This window comes from Miniopterus natalensis, chromosome 1 (assembly GCF_054644295.1).
Source record: "Miniopterus natalensis isolate mMinNat1 chromosome 1, mMinNat1.hap1, whole genome shotgun sequence".
NCBI lineage: Eukaryota > Metazoa > Chordata > Mammalia > Chiroptera > Miniopteridae > Miniopterus > Miniopterus natalensis.
The window spans coordinates 188,352,635-188,369,631 of record NC_142081.1 but is presented as its reverse complement, the minus strand read 5'-3'; the positions used below and the strand labels follow the sequence as shown (position 1 = coordinate 188,369,631).

At 37.2% G+C, this 16,997-nt stretch overlaps 1 protein-coding gene across 2 annotated transcripts in view; it reads right to left on the bottom strand.

Moving 5' to 3' along the window:
* SEPSECS (Sep (O-phosphoserine) tRNA:Sec (selenocysteine) tRNA synthase) overlaps positions 1 to 14,760 on the bottom strand; it is a 33,194-nt gene extending 18,434 nt beyond the window's left edge. Inside the window, exons 1-6 of one of the 2 annotated variants that reach the window (XM_016218237.2) lie at positions 14,511 to 14,760; positions 13,609 to 13,763; positions 11,395 to 11,513; positions 10,681 to 10,839; positions 7,955 to 8,108; positions 3,917 to 4,019 (exon numbers count right to left, since the gene is read on the bottom strand). In XM_016218237.2, the coding sequence (XP_016073723.2) occupies positions 3,917 to 4,019; positions 7,955 to 8,108; positions 10,681 to 10,839; positions 11,395 to 11,513; positions 13,609 to 13,763; positions 14,511 to 14,624 (804 nt within the window). In that variant the 5' untranslated portion in view covers positions 14,625 to 14,760. Of the gene's footprint in view, positions 1 to 3,916; positions 4,020 to 7,954; positions 8,109 to 10,680; positions 10,840 to 11,394; positions 11,514 to 13,608; positions 13,764 to 14,037; positions 14,405 to 14,510 lie in introns of those variants that run through there. The other variant, XM_016218236.2, reaches the window with a different exon arrangement.
* Between the last annotated feature and the right edge of the window lie 2,237 nt (positions 14,761 to 16,997).

The following is a 16,997-nucleotide window of genomic DNA, read 5'->3' as shown; positions in this document are numbered from 1 at the left end:
CAATCAATTAGTTTACATATTTAAGTGCCTCTCTTTGATTCTTGGATAATCTACTACCCGCATGAGCACTTAAAGCAGTAAATCTGCTCCTATCACCACTCAGATAACAAAAGAGAAAAAGAAAATTTTTATTTTTAACATCAACTAACGGAAATTTTTTTGTATACTCTTGGCAATGTTTCTATATTAACTCATGATTCCTAATGTTATTATCTTAGATGATCTCATTCTACTGCAGGTGAACTTCAAGTGAAAATCTAATATTCTGGTGAAAAATTGAATACTTACTTACCAGAAATATAAAACCAAATTCTAGTCCCCATCCAACACAGTCTATGACCTTCTGTCTAATATGCTTCAATTTTCTCCTCTTAAATAGAGATACTATCTAAATTTCAGCTAAGATAGTTTTTCTTCTTTATCTGTGGCAACAGATTTTCAATCTGTATTCAGAATCTACATTCCTATTAATATTATAAACGCATTTGACCTTCAGTTTACACTTTCTCTCTACATCCGTATCTTGGAAAGAATGGCAGTAGCAGATAGCTGGCCTAATCTAAGAGACCAGATCCAAGCAACAGGTAGAAGCAGCAAAGGCTGGAGGCTATCACATGATTAGTTAAATCTTAAACTTCCCGTAACTCTTCTAATTTCCTCATGAACTGTGATCAGAGAAAATCTCACCATATCACAGGAAAACAGAAGCATACAAGACTAATAGAATAAATAACTGAAAAACATGCAAAGTAGTAGCACATAAAAATAAAGTGGAACAGTTACAGTTGCCTTTTATTAACACTTTAGTACTACTGTCCAAAGCTTCCTGAGAGAAACATGGGAGGAGTGCTGAGAGAATAATCAGTGCCCCAGACTTTGCTAAACCCCTTCATCACTAAAACACAGGAAAGTATTGGAAAGGCAGCACACCCTGTGGAAAGAAAACAGGCTAGCCCTAATCTCTGGAAGGGTATATACAGACCTCATTCTCCACACTAAAATCAGAAGCTATCAAAGAGCAGGAAAAAACACTCGAAGGGTGGGAGCGCTAAAGTAGAACTGGAAACAGAAGCATGTTCTATGAAGTAAAGGTTTTTGCCACTTATCAGTTCATCCATTTACTCATTTATTCACAGAACAAATATGTGGGCACTCATCACCTGCCAAACATCGTTCTAGATTCTGGGGATAGCAGCAGTGAATAATACTTACAGCTGACCCTTGAACAAAGAGGGGATTAGGGGTACTGGGCGCCTGCAGTCAAAAATCCATTAATAACTTAAGTTGGTCCTCTACATACGCGGATTCCCAACTGCCTGGTTCCAGAAGAGGATCCTGGATCACTCCATCTACTCTGACACCCCTCCCCCGCCAAAATATCAGAGCGTTAACCAATACCTGTCTTACTTATTGTTTACCGTCTGCTTCTGCTCCATGAGGATAGGGTTTTGCTGTATTTACTACTACATTCCTAACACCTATCCCTAACACCTATCCTGGTGCCTGTGGAAACCCTGTATATATCTGTTGAATGACCTGACAATTACATCTGTGAATGAGTAGTATAAGGCCTATTTCTCTCAAATTCTTAACAAGCTAAGTTGCTGCTTCCTACACCTTGGATCTTTACAATCCATTCTGACTCTAAAGTAATTAATTCTATGTATTTTTGTAATTCTACTATATCCCCTGCCATTAAGCTGTCCTAACATCCACATTCCATGAGTCTCCTAAATTAGTTCAGTACATAAATGGAAGTATAGGCTCTTCAAAGCTAACTTCCTGGGGACTACATGTGCATATTGAAGGTTCTATATGTGCAGCTTTAAGTCATTTTAGGGCATTGCCCTTTAAAAAAAGAGAATCCTGACACATTTTAGTTATAGCTCTTGCTTCACTGGTTGCCTCATTATTACAATACCAACTTCCTAAGGAACTATTTGCAGTTTTATTACTTTGTCTTTTAGAGCAAAATATGGGGCTTTGGAGTCACAGTGAACTGTATGCACCATTTTGTAGCTTCAGATTTTGGTCAAGTCACTTAATCCTATTGAGTTTGTTTCTTTATTTGTTGACTAGAAACAATAAGAAGCACACCTTAAATTGTTACGGTTAAGTTAATAAACTTTAAAAGTCTAGCAGGCTGCCTGACACATAGTGGGTACTGACTAAATGGTATATATTACTAATAAGAACTACTGGGAAGAATTAAAGCTAACTAATTTTTTAAGACTGTCATGAAACAGTGACCAGCACTCAATAAGACCCAAGTACTTATTTGATTTAAAGGAACTGTGCCACCACCTCCACTTGTGAGGAGCACTTTGTGGGGAAAATGGAATGTTTGTGTACTGCCTTTTTAAAAATTGTGAATAAATGACAATTTTAGAAGGTAATACAGTATCTGCAACAACAAAATAGCTACATTTAAAAAAATTCAGCCCGGACAGGCATGGTTCAGTGGTTGAGCGTCGACCTAGGATCCAGGCAATCGGGGTTCGATTCCTGGTTAGGGCACATGCCCTGGTTGTGGGCTCGATCAATGACTCTCATCATTGATGTTTCTCTCTCTCTCTCTCCCTCTCCTTTCCTCTCTCTGAAATCAATAAAGATATATTTTTAAAAAATAAAATAATTCATTCACCAATCTTATAGTATTTTCTGGTTAAAATTTTAGTAAAACTACCTCATGAATGAAGAGAGGTGATGACAGAGTAGGGTATTCTTGATTCACAACTACAAGGGAACCTTTCATATCACAGCCTGGAGCTCATTTTCTTTTAGTCTTAATCTCTTCAAGTACGAAAACAGATTTCTGGTATTCAAAAATGTGTGAGAGCACCAAAACACAGCACTCCCAGGTTAAATAAACAACACTGGAGTAAATGTAAGGGAACTATTAAAATGCTGGAAAGGAAGAGGGAGGTGTTATTTTAGACAGGGTGTCCGATAAGGTCTCAACCTAAAGAAAAGTGAGGTAGGAAGCCATGCAACTCTCTAGAAGAGCAATCCCGGGAGGGGATGAGCAAGAGCAAAAGTCTGGTGGTGTGTGCACATGTGGCGTGACGGAGGAACAGAAAGAAGGCAGGTGCGACGAGACAATGGGTACAAGGAGAGTAGCAGGAATGCAATCAGAGAAGGTGCAGAGGCCTGAATACACGAAGTGGCTGTGGCCCTTATTCTGAGTGGGACAGGAAACCCAAGCATAGTTTCAAAATAAGGATCTAAAACAGATGACCGGGATCTAGTTGATGTTTATAAAAATAAAATAAGTCATAAAATATTTTAAAACTTGCCTACTCCATAGTTATATGCTAGAATGTTTATAAATAAAGTCATTTCCAGTCTAGGACAAGAAGGTAAAGTGATTTCCCTGAATACAGAACAAATCATTGATATAGTTTTAAAAGTATTATAATCCGTATATTAGAAAAATGAGAATCCTGGTAATACAACATTCTTAGAAAGTTAAAAACTAAGCTCCTAACGTATTTCTTTTTTTTTTAAATATATCTTTATTGATTTCAGAGAGAGGAAAGGAGAGGGAGAGAGATAGATAGAAACATCAATGATGAGAGAGTCATTGATCGAGCCCACAACCCGGGCATGTGCCCTGACTGGGAATCGAACCCCGATCACCTGGATCCTAGGTCGATGCTCAACCGCTGAGCCACACCCGGCCAGGCTCCTAACATATTTCTATGTTGGTTCTGACTAAAGCTATTAATCCAATTACCACCATGCTACCAAAAAATGACTTTTACTGAGTGAATATTGGATGTAAATTTCTATTGCTTCATAAAGTAGAGGGTGCCAGATAACTGTTTTTACTATATTAGATTACAACAAAAACAAAGTAATAATCCTATATGTTAAAATCCACTTTTTCTTGATATACATTTTTAAACTCTCTTACCTGCTGAATGAGGTGCATACACTTCGAAGACTGCAATCCATAAGCATTGTTGACTATATGTGGAATGTCATAATTAGCACAAAGTACAGCCAGTTCTTCTAATCTATAAACATAAATATGCAAAAGACACACTCATACTATGCTTTTATAAATTACAGTGTGAAAATTAACTTAATAGTTATTGTTAATGTACACAAGGAAAAAAAATGACAAAACTGAAATTTCTACAGCAGTATTTTAGCATATAATTAGGCATTTTGGCAAGACATAGCAGGCACTTTAGGATAAACTTCAAAAAGCTTTAAATTTATAATGTTACCAATAAATGAGAAAATGTGTATTTATAAAAATCTGTATAGATGGTAGTTTTTAAGTCACTTTAAAATTTCCTATGTAAAAAGAAAGAAGCAGGTTATTAATAATGACCCCTTATAACGTGGTATGCTCATGTTTAAATGCTTTGGGTTGTTTATCATACTAAAAATATCTGCAGCCCTGGCTGGGTGGCTCAGTTGGTTAAACCATTGTCCCACACACCGAAAAGCTGCAGTTCTATTCCCAGTCAGGGCACATACCCAGGTTTTGGGTTCAATTCCATGTAGGGGTGGGTACCACAGGCAACTGATCGATGTTACTCTCTCACACTGATGTTTCTCTCTCCCCCCACCTCACCCTTCCTCTCTAAAATCAATTATAAAAAAAAATTGGTGAGAACATATCTTGAAATCTTAAGAAATCTCATATTAAACAACTTATAATGTAAAAAATATATATTCAAGTAGACTTCAATGTATTAATAAGTACAGAACATTAAAATATTTCAGTACCATAATAACAGTTTCCAACAACTTGGATACTAAAGAATCTGTTTTTAAATTCACTCTTACTTTTTCACTTGACACTCCTTATATTAAGACAATCTGACATGGAATGTAAAGTACTACAGGGAAAATATAGACAATAATATAATAACTAAATATGGTGCGAGACGGGTACTGGAAATATCAGGGGAAACACCTTGTAAAGCATATGGTTGTCTAACCATTATGCTCTACCCCTGGAACTAATACAAAATAATACTGAGTGTAAACTCTAACTGAAAAGTAAAATTTAAATTAAAAAAAGAAACATAAAATAAAAACAAAAGCCCGGCCGGGCTTGGCTCAGTGGTTGAGCGTCGACCTGGGATCCAGGCGATCGGGGTTCGATTCCTGGTCAGGGCACATGCCCTGGTTGCAGGCTAGCCGATCAGTGACTCTCATCATTGATGTTTCTATCTCTGTCTCTCCCTTTCCTTTCCTCTCTCTGAAATCAATAAAGATATATTTAAAAAAAAATAAAAATAAAAATAAAAAAACACAATTTGAGAGCCTAAGCTTATGCAAAGTAAGGTAATTAAATTTCAACTGGAGTACAATAAATGATATTCGTTTACAAAATCAAATAGTGACTGGGGTCATCTTTAACAAAAATGTCTTCACACTATAAAACTAAGACTAAATCCTATGGTTTAATAAAATTAATTTTTTAAAAATATTCTTTCTAGCCTGGGCCAGTGTGGGTCAGTGAATAGAACATCGACCTGCACACGGAAGGGTCATGGGTTTGACACCTGGTCAAGGACACATGCCTGGGTTTAGGGTTCGCTCCCCACCCCTGATCAGGGCAAGCATGGGAGACAACCAGTAGATGTGTCTCTCTCACACTGATGTTTCTCTCTCTCTCTCTTTTCCTCCCTCTCTTTCTCTCTCCCCCTCCCTCTCTTCCACTCTCTGAAAAGCAATGGAAAAAATATCTTCATGTGAGGATTAACAAAAAAATATATATATATATTCTTTCTACAATATAAAGCATTTGGAAGCAAAGCATTTTTATACAATAAAAGTTCCTTCCCACAGGACGTATTTCAAATATATATTACATAGTTTTATTATCTATTTATGCATAATTCATTTTCTTTTTATAGTAGATGTGCATTAAATATGTTTTTAAACTACAAATAGAAATAACTTTGTTCTGTTCATCTGTCAGAAGTTTTCAATTTACTTTCTTAGAGTTTTATGACTTAAAAACTCATTCTACCATTCATTTTCATAAATCTCACAAATCACAGAAAACCTTACTTAAACTAACCAGATGTTAACAAAATAGACCTTCTGAGACACACACAGTATTTTCTTCATAAAAGTCACTTTCAGATGTTTATGTTCTAACGAAAGCATTCCTTAATAATAAACTTGAGAGTAAGGCACCATAATAACAAAAGCACTTTTTTAAAAAAAAAATCACTTGTCAGTAGTTTTAAATATTCTAAATTGATCAAATCTGCTAACATTTAGAGTGTATAAAGGTATTTAGTGAAAGGCAAAGAGATGCTGAAAAAATATTTTCCATGTGAATCAAAATGTATTCTAACTTAGAGGCCAATTTAAGTTGTTTATCAATTAAATACACAATACCTTTCCTTTTTCTAACATTTCCTTTGGCTGATTTTGCCCCACAATGCTCTCTGCCCAATTAATGAACTAATAAAGACGATATCTACCCATTCAAAGTAAGACTACAAAAGAATAAAGCTTAATATAAAGAGATGAAAATATACTTCTAAACTTAATAAAATGAGAAATTCAAACATATTACTAATAACGATGTCTCACCATTTTCCTGAAGTTCACTCTTATAAGAAACATTCATCATATATTACCACTAAAATGAGAATTTTACTGATAAAAAACTTCATGATACATGCAAAATACTTAATACCGCACCAGGCAGACTGTACATCCAAAAAGAGTCAAGATGAGACAAAAACAATACTATCTTCAGGGATAAATAATCTAACAAATATCCATATGCTATTTTTGGAAATGTGATTTATTTCTATCACATTAAAATTTTTCTAGATAGCAAAACCATCAATGAAGAAATAATACAGATGTATAATATTTCAATGTAAATTTAAAATATGATTGGTAGGTAATAAATAAAGCATATAAAATATGGGGGGGCAAAACTAGGTTTACAGTTGCGAGTATGTGAAACACGGAGTTTATTCTTGTATTATTATTTTTTAATTATATTATTTTCAATATAATCTTAAAACAGGATTCATAGACTCATGATTAAAGCAAGGTAAATTTTCATGAGCATGGTTCTAAAATTGTCTCTTAAAGTCCATGTATAAGATAGTAAAAGCTAATATGTATTGATTACTGCCAAATTAGATTCCATGGAAACCAAAGTATAACTTGATGCTACAAAAACAGTACAAACTCAATATAATTTTAACAAATTACTAGCACTTTCATCTAAAATGTTAAAATGAAACAAAGACTTGCTGTCAAAACTAGAAATCTGTACTCCTATAACTAAGCCTATTACATTTTCAGAATAAAAATCTGTGGCCATCCTTTAGAAAAGTAAACATTTGCTTTTTTTCTTTTTTCTTTTATTTTCTTAAACATTTGCATTTTTCTCAGAATACAAAGATAATTACTGTGTACACCTAAGTGTACATCTGGATTAATCTTCCAATTAAAAAATATTCAAAGGGCAGTAAATAATTCTAAAATTTTCCATTTAAAATCGGTTACTACTGATAGTTCCTACATAGGAAAACTAACTGTAAGATCAAAAAAGTGGAGATAGCAATAAAACAAGTAAACCCAATATTTAGCTTAGAAACTTCTATTAAATAATGAGGGGAAATATGCTAAAAGGTCAGAAACAGAAAAAAGAGCAAGAAAACAAATGTTCTGCATCTACTTGGGTGATAAAGGAATCTTCACTTGATGCTAATTGTTTTTCCTTTTATATCAAAATTTTATTTTTTCAAGAGAGGATGCTTATTTCTCCATGAGGTCAATCTATTCTCTTAGAACAGTCCATTCATATTTACTGTCAAATAAAGCATCTTATTTAAGCATCTGTGAGTTACTTAAGCTTTAAGTTACTTAAGCATCTTTGAGAATTAGTATATGTGCACTTTATTTAAAAGACTGGTGAACACCTAAACGACAACATTCACAAATCACTTACCTATCAGGTACCCTTGGAGCAAAACAGGATGTAGTAGAATGAACACACAGCACGTTATCGGGCCCAAGTTCCTGGATTTTCTCTTCCACTACTTTCAGGTCCGTGCGCAGCTCGTCACCTTCTAAAATGTTCTCTATCACCACAGGCTCAAAACCTAACCAAGCCAAGCAGAAATGAAAATGTTAGCGTAAAATAAAATAAGAGAAGGTCCTGGAACTCTAGGAAGCAGCATTATTCCACACAAGAACTCTAAATACTTATTTTGGTTGATGAACCCTCCTCTAGCAATAAAGACCTGGCTCAATTCTGGAATGAATCAAAGGCAGGTCAAAATAATGTGGAGGACCACTAGACCACAATTAGCACCACAAATCTATTTAGCACTTTGATATGACAAGAAAGACTAATTCTGGGAAGTAAGATGAACAAATGTTAAACAGATACCTATGAAAGTAGTAACAGTCATTAATGACAAAAAGGGTCACTTAGTCCAGTTCAATATCAGTCCACAGAAAAGTAAAGCTACACATTCTCTGGCAATGCTAAAGTTTTATTTTTAAGTTCACTTTATTTCAGACATGAGCAAATAATAACTCAAGTATTGAAACAAATCACAATCATCAACTTAATGTTTTACCTCTAAAGAAAAGGGTAATGAATTTTAGTAGCCTAGGGATCACTGCTCATCTCACAGCTTACAAGGGCCTTCTATAACCTAAATATAAAATTGTTTTTCAATTTTCAATTGAATTAGTACACTTAACTAGCATGTGATCCAAGGTCCACCAAAATAATAACTATGTAACCTAGGTAAACATTTAGGTATCCATAAACATAAAAAGTTGCATAAGGTATACACTAAATAATGTACAAAGCTCTTATATAACTAAGTACTCTGTAATACTAGTAAATACTTAGGGTAAAAATAAAACCTAACAGTTTAAGTCTCAGAAGTTGGATAGAAAATGCCTGGGAAATTTTGCACATAAAGTTATTATGTAGTCACATCTTCAGTCTTCCCAAATACCAAACCTAGCAACAAGCTAGTTTCATGGATTTAAAAGCCTAAGGGATTTAGAAACCATTTAGCTCAACTCACTCATTTCAAAGATAAGGCAGTCAAAGTTCAGGAAGATTAAGTGGCTTCCCCAAGGTCACACAGCAAGTTATAGCAAAGTTAAGAGCAAGTAGTTTTCTTTAGTGTTTTAGAATCCACATCAAGTTGTCTGAATTCTATCTACAGAAATATAAAACCTTTGCCACTATATAATCATAATTTCAAATATGTGGTTCAGAGATGTATTACAGGACTTTAAAATCTATACCTTCACAGCTATTAAAACAAACATATACAACTTAAATAAGTAGCTTCCTGAGGATGGCTAACTTTCTACTATTTCTCAAATTCTCTAGACTCAACCCTACTTTGACTTTCAAACAATTAAAATACAGGCGTGTTCTTTAAGAATACAATGGCCTTGCTTCCTTAGAAGCTATCTCGAAAAAGAATAAACTATAGATCATAGTCCAAATCATGACACCTGCTAGAAAAATGTTTCCAGTTTTTCAGAAAGGCAATCTTTTCCAAATTCCAAAAATTTATCTATCAATTCTTTGGTTAATAGAATGCAAATTAACAGACATGACAAATTTATACCACGTAAAATAAATCAGTATGTTTTTAAAAGTCTATCAGTTTCTGCTCTATGTCCTTATTATAAATCCTTTTACATGAATTTCCTTAGGATTATTTATGCAGTTTAATTACAGCCCAATTTCATACAACAGACTGAAGCCATTCAAAAATAACCTTAAATTCTCAAATTCGACTTGAATTAAGCAAACCAAATACTAAAATACCAATGTAAAGTTTTGTCTCAGCTATACTTAATGACACCTGTTATCCTTGCACTTTGATTCATGGTAACAATTTATGTGTACTCCACTCGTGTACATACAACAAACACGTCTAAACTCCCTTCATACTCCAGGGATTATTGTTGGGCATTTTCTATGTCATCCCATTTCATTCTCAAAACAATCTAGTGAAATAGCTAATCATAATCCTATTTTAAAGACCAGGGACATATGATCCAGGAATTCCACTTTTGCATATATACCCAAAAGAATTCAAAGCATGGACTCAAGCAGGTATTTGTACACCCATGTTCACAGCAATGTTATTCACAGTACTCAAAAGAGAAGCAACCCATGTGTCCATCAACAAGTTAATTAACAAAATGTAGGATACACACACATACACACACAGAGGAAATGGAATTACTCAGTCTTAAAAAAGGAAAGAAATTCTGACACATACTATACCATGGATTAAAACCCAAAGACATAGTAAAATAAACCAGTCACAAAGGACGAATGCTCTAGAGTAGTCAACTGCGTAGAGAAAGAAAGTAGGATGATTGCTAGGGAACAGGAGTAGCAGGGAGGGGGCAGCTACTGTCCAAAGGGCAGAATTTCAGTTTAAGAGGGTGAAAAAGTTCTGGAGACAATGGTGATGATGGATGCACAACAATGTGAATGTACTTAATGTCATGGAAATGTACATTTAAAAATGGTTAAAATGGTAAATTTTATGTATATTTTATCACAATAAAAAGAAGAAATAGGAACAGGTTTAGGTTTTTTTCATTTATCTATATTTACATAAAAAGTTTGAAATGTCTGTGATATTGAAGACATTATATGCACCACTTCTCTTCTTTTACCTGCAGTGATCATGGATTTAAAACAGGACTTCTGGTCTATTCGTGGCCATATAATATACTTTGCCTTTGGTCTTTTGTGTCGTAATGTCAAGAAACACAGAGTTAAACTCATACCAGTTGCCATAGGCACTACAAAGCAATTGGCCACTGTATGGACACCTAGGAATAAGAAGTAAAACAGAAATTAGTTATTCCACTGAAAAACCAGCATTCTTCTTGAAGAAATGATACACTTCTAGCAAATAATGAGCTATACATTTAGTGCTGCTTATTCTGTACTCATTCTCAGGAAGCTCACAGCCAAATTCATCCATTATGACCCTTATTTCCTATCTTACTCTAAAGGGTTTTTCTTATATACCTAGGTCTTTTCAAACGCCGTTTATATCCTTTTTGAAACTAGGCACAGGTGTGTGTGGCTCATCAGCCAAAAGTATTATGATTAACAGTATGGGCCCGGGCGTGGCTCAGCGGTTGAGCGTCAACCTAGCATCCAGGCGATCGGGGTTCAATTCCCGGTCAGGGCACATGCTCGGGTTGCAGGCTTGATCCCCAGTTGGGGGCGTGCAGGAGGCAGCCCATCAATGACTCTCTCATCATTGATGTTTCTATCTCTCTCTCTCCCTCTCTCTGAAATCAATAAAGATACATTTTTTTTAAAAAGAGCATGCTTGTATTAAAAAACAAAAAAAACACACAAAAAACAGTACATACCAGCCATCTTTATGATGTCCAGGACCAAAGAATTGGTAATTTTGTTCAAAAGGCTAGAACCTGCAGCTTTTGGTTGCACAGCAGAAATATCACCCGATCGTCCAATTCCATGAATGAACCTAAGCAAAAAATGGGCCAACAACTGGACAAAAATATTCAGTGTTCTAAGTAATCCACTGTATAACTATACAAATACAGTAACAAAAAAATGCCAGAAGCAATACTTGACTATTATAGATATATTTCACAAACTATAAGTAATATGAAACTATCCTATTAAATTGAAACAAATTCATCAATTATGCTGTGATATCTAGTCTCCAAAGATGGCCACCATTAATTCCTTTTCTCCTATGCCCATATGGTACTGCCACACCAAGAGATGGAGTTTAATTCCCTCCACTTGAATCTGGCCTGGTCTTAGTGACTTGCTTGGCCAGAATGAATGTAGCAGAAGTGACGGTCTAGAACTTCTGAGTTAGAGCATAAGAAGTCTTAAAGCTTTCTACCAAGCCTCTAGAAGGGTTGTTCTTGACGGACTCCCTCTTATAATCCAGATGCCATGCTGGGAGAAGCCAAAGCCATGTAGAGAAGCCATCTGAGCTCCCAGCAATCTAAGTGCGTCAACTTGGATAAACTGCCCAGTTGAACTTTCAGATGACTAAACTCTCAGCCAAGGTCTGACTACAACTACATGAGAAACCCAAAGCAATCATCACCTTTCTGAGGACAGTTTATCACAGAACTATGAGATGATAAATGATTGTTTTAAGTCAGTAAGTTTTAGAGTAGTTTGTTGTGCAACAGTAGAAAAGCAAAATATATGCAACATTAAATTCTCTCCTTTCTTTCCTCTTCCCCTAACCAGAGCAGGGGGCTGAGTTCCAATGGGGATGCATTGATATTTCAAATATTGCTTAATCTATTCTTTGAAAATTCATATGCAAATCCACTCATTTTATATTAGATGTTATGCACTATTTTAAAATATCTCTGAATATGCTTCAAAATCAAAAATCTATTTGTAATTTATAGTTAAAAAGATTGGAAATTCTGCACACTGGAATTATCACAGAACACTAAATTATCACAGAATAATCTGATGAATATTGTTGCACTTCATTACCACTGAAATCTCACATACAAAGCATTTTTTCCAGATAACATCAACTGTTATCAGCCCATTTTTAACATAAATTTTTCACACAAGTTATACATTATCACTGGTTTTAACTGCAATAGATTTTTTAACTGACACATGTAAACTGGCATATAACAACATATTAGTTTCAGGTATACAAAATAATGATTCAATATTTGTATATATTGTAAAATGATCACAAGTATAGTTTTATATCTATCACCACACATAGTAATAAATTTTTCTTTCTTGTGATAAGAACTTTTAAGATCTACTCTTGGCAATTTCCAAATATACAATACAGTATTATTAATTATAGGCACCATGCTGTACATTACATCCCATGACTTACTTATTTTATAACTTGAAGTTTGTACCTTTTGATTGAACTAGAAGTTTGGTGGTTTTGATGGAAATAAAATTTTACAATGGAATGAAATATTTCATCATGATTTAAAGACATGGAAGACAGGAGTTTTTAAAAGTTTACCTGTATTTCACAGGAAGGTTGGAGAATAGAGAAGTGATTATATTTGGAACCACTATCAATGAAATGGTTATCAGAATTGATGAAAAGTTTTGAAAAAATACAAAAGAGTGACTTAATAATCTAAAATTAAATTTAATATACACTTTTCCTGTATCTCTTGCAACAAAGCAAGGTGTTTATAAAATGGGAGTGAGTTTAGATGCAGATGAACAATGATTTAAAGTTCTAGCTATACAGCATTCTCTAAAAAAACTTGCAACTATAGAAAAGGAACACAGAAAACTATAAATAACCTTAACATATTTTAAACTCTTACAAATAATAGGTTTATTAGGTTAACTGTTCTGTTAGCCAGTATTGTTAAATCACCCAGAACCTGGCAAGAACTTTTACCCCGTCTTGAAAAGCACCTACTCAGATTAAATTGTTGCATCTAGTTTACATGCCCATTTGAGTATGGAAGAAGTATGTTCCAGACAGACATTTTATAATCTGATGACTATTGTCACCATTGTTTTTAACCAAAAAAAAGGGGGGGGGGGAGGGGGAATAAATGCTTTCACATGCTATTTGAGAAAAATACCTGTAATGACGCCGAGCAACTAACGCTGAGGCCACTCGCCCTTCCCTTTCTCCCACGCCACAATTGCCCAGGAAATTGTTGCTGTCCATGATTGCGAGCTCATGGAGAAAGAGTTCAAGTGTACTTTCATCCCAACCATCCTCTGGACATTTGCCCTTAAGACAAACAAAAAACACATAATTAGATAATTCTATTTAAGATGGTTTTGTCTTTTTTTAGAACACACTTCGATGAAGTTTAAAACTTTTTAATGTGTTATTTGGGCAGGCTCCTTGCTGTCTAAAACTCAGCACTATGAAGAAACCTCAATTGGGAAAAACGTTTATGTTACATGTATTACAATGACCTACCTACACGTTGCGAGAAGGGGTAAATGAACACGAGATATACTCGGGAGTAAAGTTGCAGTAACTGAAAAACCAGTAAAACCTTATCTTCAACGAAGACGCTTCCAACCAGATTGTTAACACTAGAGGTGCTCACACTTGAGCGCACTCAGAATGCGGTGACTGCGACACTCGGAGGCAGCACGTGGTTCGAGTCAGTGCCTCGTGGTTCACAAACGTGTGTTCCCTGAGTTCTCGGGAAAAGTGAAAGATGGGAGGAGCGACCTTGGCCCTTTCCGCAAACAAAAAAGGAAACCAACTGGGGCCTCCACTCCCTTCCGCACCCCGAGGTTACACAAGTTGGGGCTCAAAACCTCGAGCCCACACTCCCCCTAGCAACAGTCTCTGGACTCTGCGGGCTCTGGCGAGGCTGAGAAGGGGCTGCGCGCAGCAAGCCGACACCGTGCACGCCAGGCGGCCACGGGCTCCGGGGACGGGTCTCGGCCCACGCGGGACGGCGACGCGGGGCGGAGCCAGGGGGCGCGGCGGCGGGGGCTGCGCCCGACCGCGCGGTACCTTCTCCAGAAGCAGCCGTATGAGGTGCTCGTGCGTGCGGCGGGCCTCACAGCCCTGCCGCACGTACGCCGGCGACACCAGCCTCTCGCCGGCCGAGAAACTCTCCTGGTTCATGCCAGTGGTAGTAACTGCGGCGGGAGCCCGGGAGACGCGCGACGGACACACGGCACCTCCAGGACGCCGCTCGCCGCCCGGACGGTACGGCGAGCCCTCGGGTCCAAAGTCTGCATCTCGCTCTCGCACATGCGCGAACCGCCGCGGACGGCGCGCCGGGCGCTGGAGAATCTGAGCATGCGCGGTGGTGTCGGCGGGCTTCAGGCGGGACTGGAGGTGAGCCCCGCCTCGCGGCCGCTGGTCGGGCTGGTTAAGCCCTAGTGTCGCTGAAGGAGGGACTTGGCAGGCGTGCGAAAGGGCTGAGGCAGTAAGTGAAGAGCCGCTGCGTGGGGTCTGAAGGAAAAATGCGCCGAGTTACTGGGTGCTGCAGCCCCGTCGCCCGGTGAGACTGGCGCGCGGCCTGTGCTTCAGCCTGCCTTAGACCGCGCTTCTGGCGCCGGAGCTGCTCATCCCACCTCCGGCCGTCTCACAACCCCTGACAAAATGGCAATTCTCCACTTCTTTGCACTGCAGAATTTTAACCCTATCACCCACCACCTTGTAGGACAGACATTTGTCATTATACACACACGTAAACTTCCTAAAGGCAGGGCCTTGGTTTTTACCGCCATCGCTCCCACCCAAGCTCCTAGAATAGTGCCCAGGATATAGTAGCGGCTAATTTTTTAAAATTTGCATTAATGATTTACGGTGACCATTCAACAGCCTCGTAGTGCTAGGTGCCAGAGATACAGAAATGAAAAGGCGGAATCCCTGCCTTCGGTTTCCTTCCAATCTTCGTTTTGGGTGAATCTACAGTAATTCCTGGCATTGCTCTTGTGCAGGGGTGTGCTGCAGCCCATTTGCACTGGTTCACACTCGCAAGAGGCGATTGTTAAATGTTCAGTAATTTTGTGAGCTGGTTTTTAAATATAGCTGCTCTTTAAAAATAAATTAGATAAGTTTGCAATTAAGTTAACTTTATTGAAAGCAAAATTAAATACTCAAACTCATCACTTCCTAATTATTTTACTATTTTCTGCGCTTTTGCCATTATTTCCATCTGTTGTATACATGAATAATGGAAATAGGATATAATGGTGTGCTGCTTACATCTCTATCCAAGTTCCTTTTTGGTGGCATCCTGTTGGTAGCTTGAAATTGGTCGTGGTGGGAGTATTTACACCGTGGAAATAAGCAACCACTAAAAATCAGGCCCTTACCTCCCTACCTCCGCCCCACCAGGAGTCAGTGGTTTAACATGTACCAACTCACCACCATTTCTGCTGTATGCTCCCAGGGCATCCTGCCATTTATCAACCATGGTACTTGTGGAATTGCATTTCAGTTAACTTTCTGTCTTCCTTAATTAGACTCTGAGCTCCTGGTTTACAGAGCTATGTTTCAAATCTATGTTCAAAGCACACACTGAACACATAATAGATGTTCAACAAATATTTGTTGAATGATGTAGACAATTTGAGAACTGTGTAAAACTACACAGAAAGATAAACTAAAAATAATGAGGATTTCACTTTTTTTTTTTTTTTTTTTAATAAGCATTGGCCTTCAAACTTTAGAAAAGTTGGGCTCTTATTCCTAAAATGCAACTATTTTTACAACTTTTCCTTTGGAAAAGCCTTCACAGCTGCCTTGTTGATCACATGCAGGATATGCAGAAAGCCCAAGATCCATCTTATTACTGAATGCACACACTAGGTGTTGAGCCAGCAGATTCTCTCACATTATCCACATTCTTTCACATTAGTCTTTATTTGGAAAAATGTTTGTTTCCAAAAACGGAATGCAGCAACACATGCCATCATTGAAGGATTTAAAAAACGCAGGCTGTGGAGACAATTTCAAAAGAAGTTTTCCAAAATTATTGTCATCCATTCAGTCATCCAATGAAAAATTTTAAGTACCTACTATTTCTAACAGCTAAGGCAACATCAGAATAATTTTATGGTCCAACATTTGTAGTTCTGAATTTTGCTTGTGTCGCTAGTTGTATGGCCTTAGATACATTACTCGCAGTCCCTGAGCTTTGCTTTTCTCGTCTGTAAAATAGGGACATGGAGGAGATAGTTATGATGTTTAATAAAATCTAACTGCTCAATGACATCTTCACCTTGACAGACTGATTATACAAATGGACAAGGGTCAGCCCTAGCTGGTTTGGGTCAATGGTTAGAGCGTCAGCCCGCAGACTGAAGGATCCCAGATTCTATTACAGCCAAGGGCACGTTACCTTGGTTGCAGGAGCAATCCCCACCCATGTCAGGGCACGTGCAGGAGGCAACAATTGATGTGTCTCTCTCACATCAATGTTCCTCTCTGTCTCTCTCCCTTCCACTCCCTCTGAAAAAGCAATGAAAAAAATATCCTCACGTG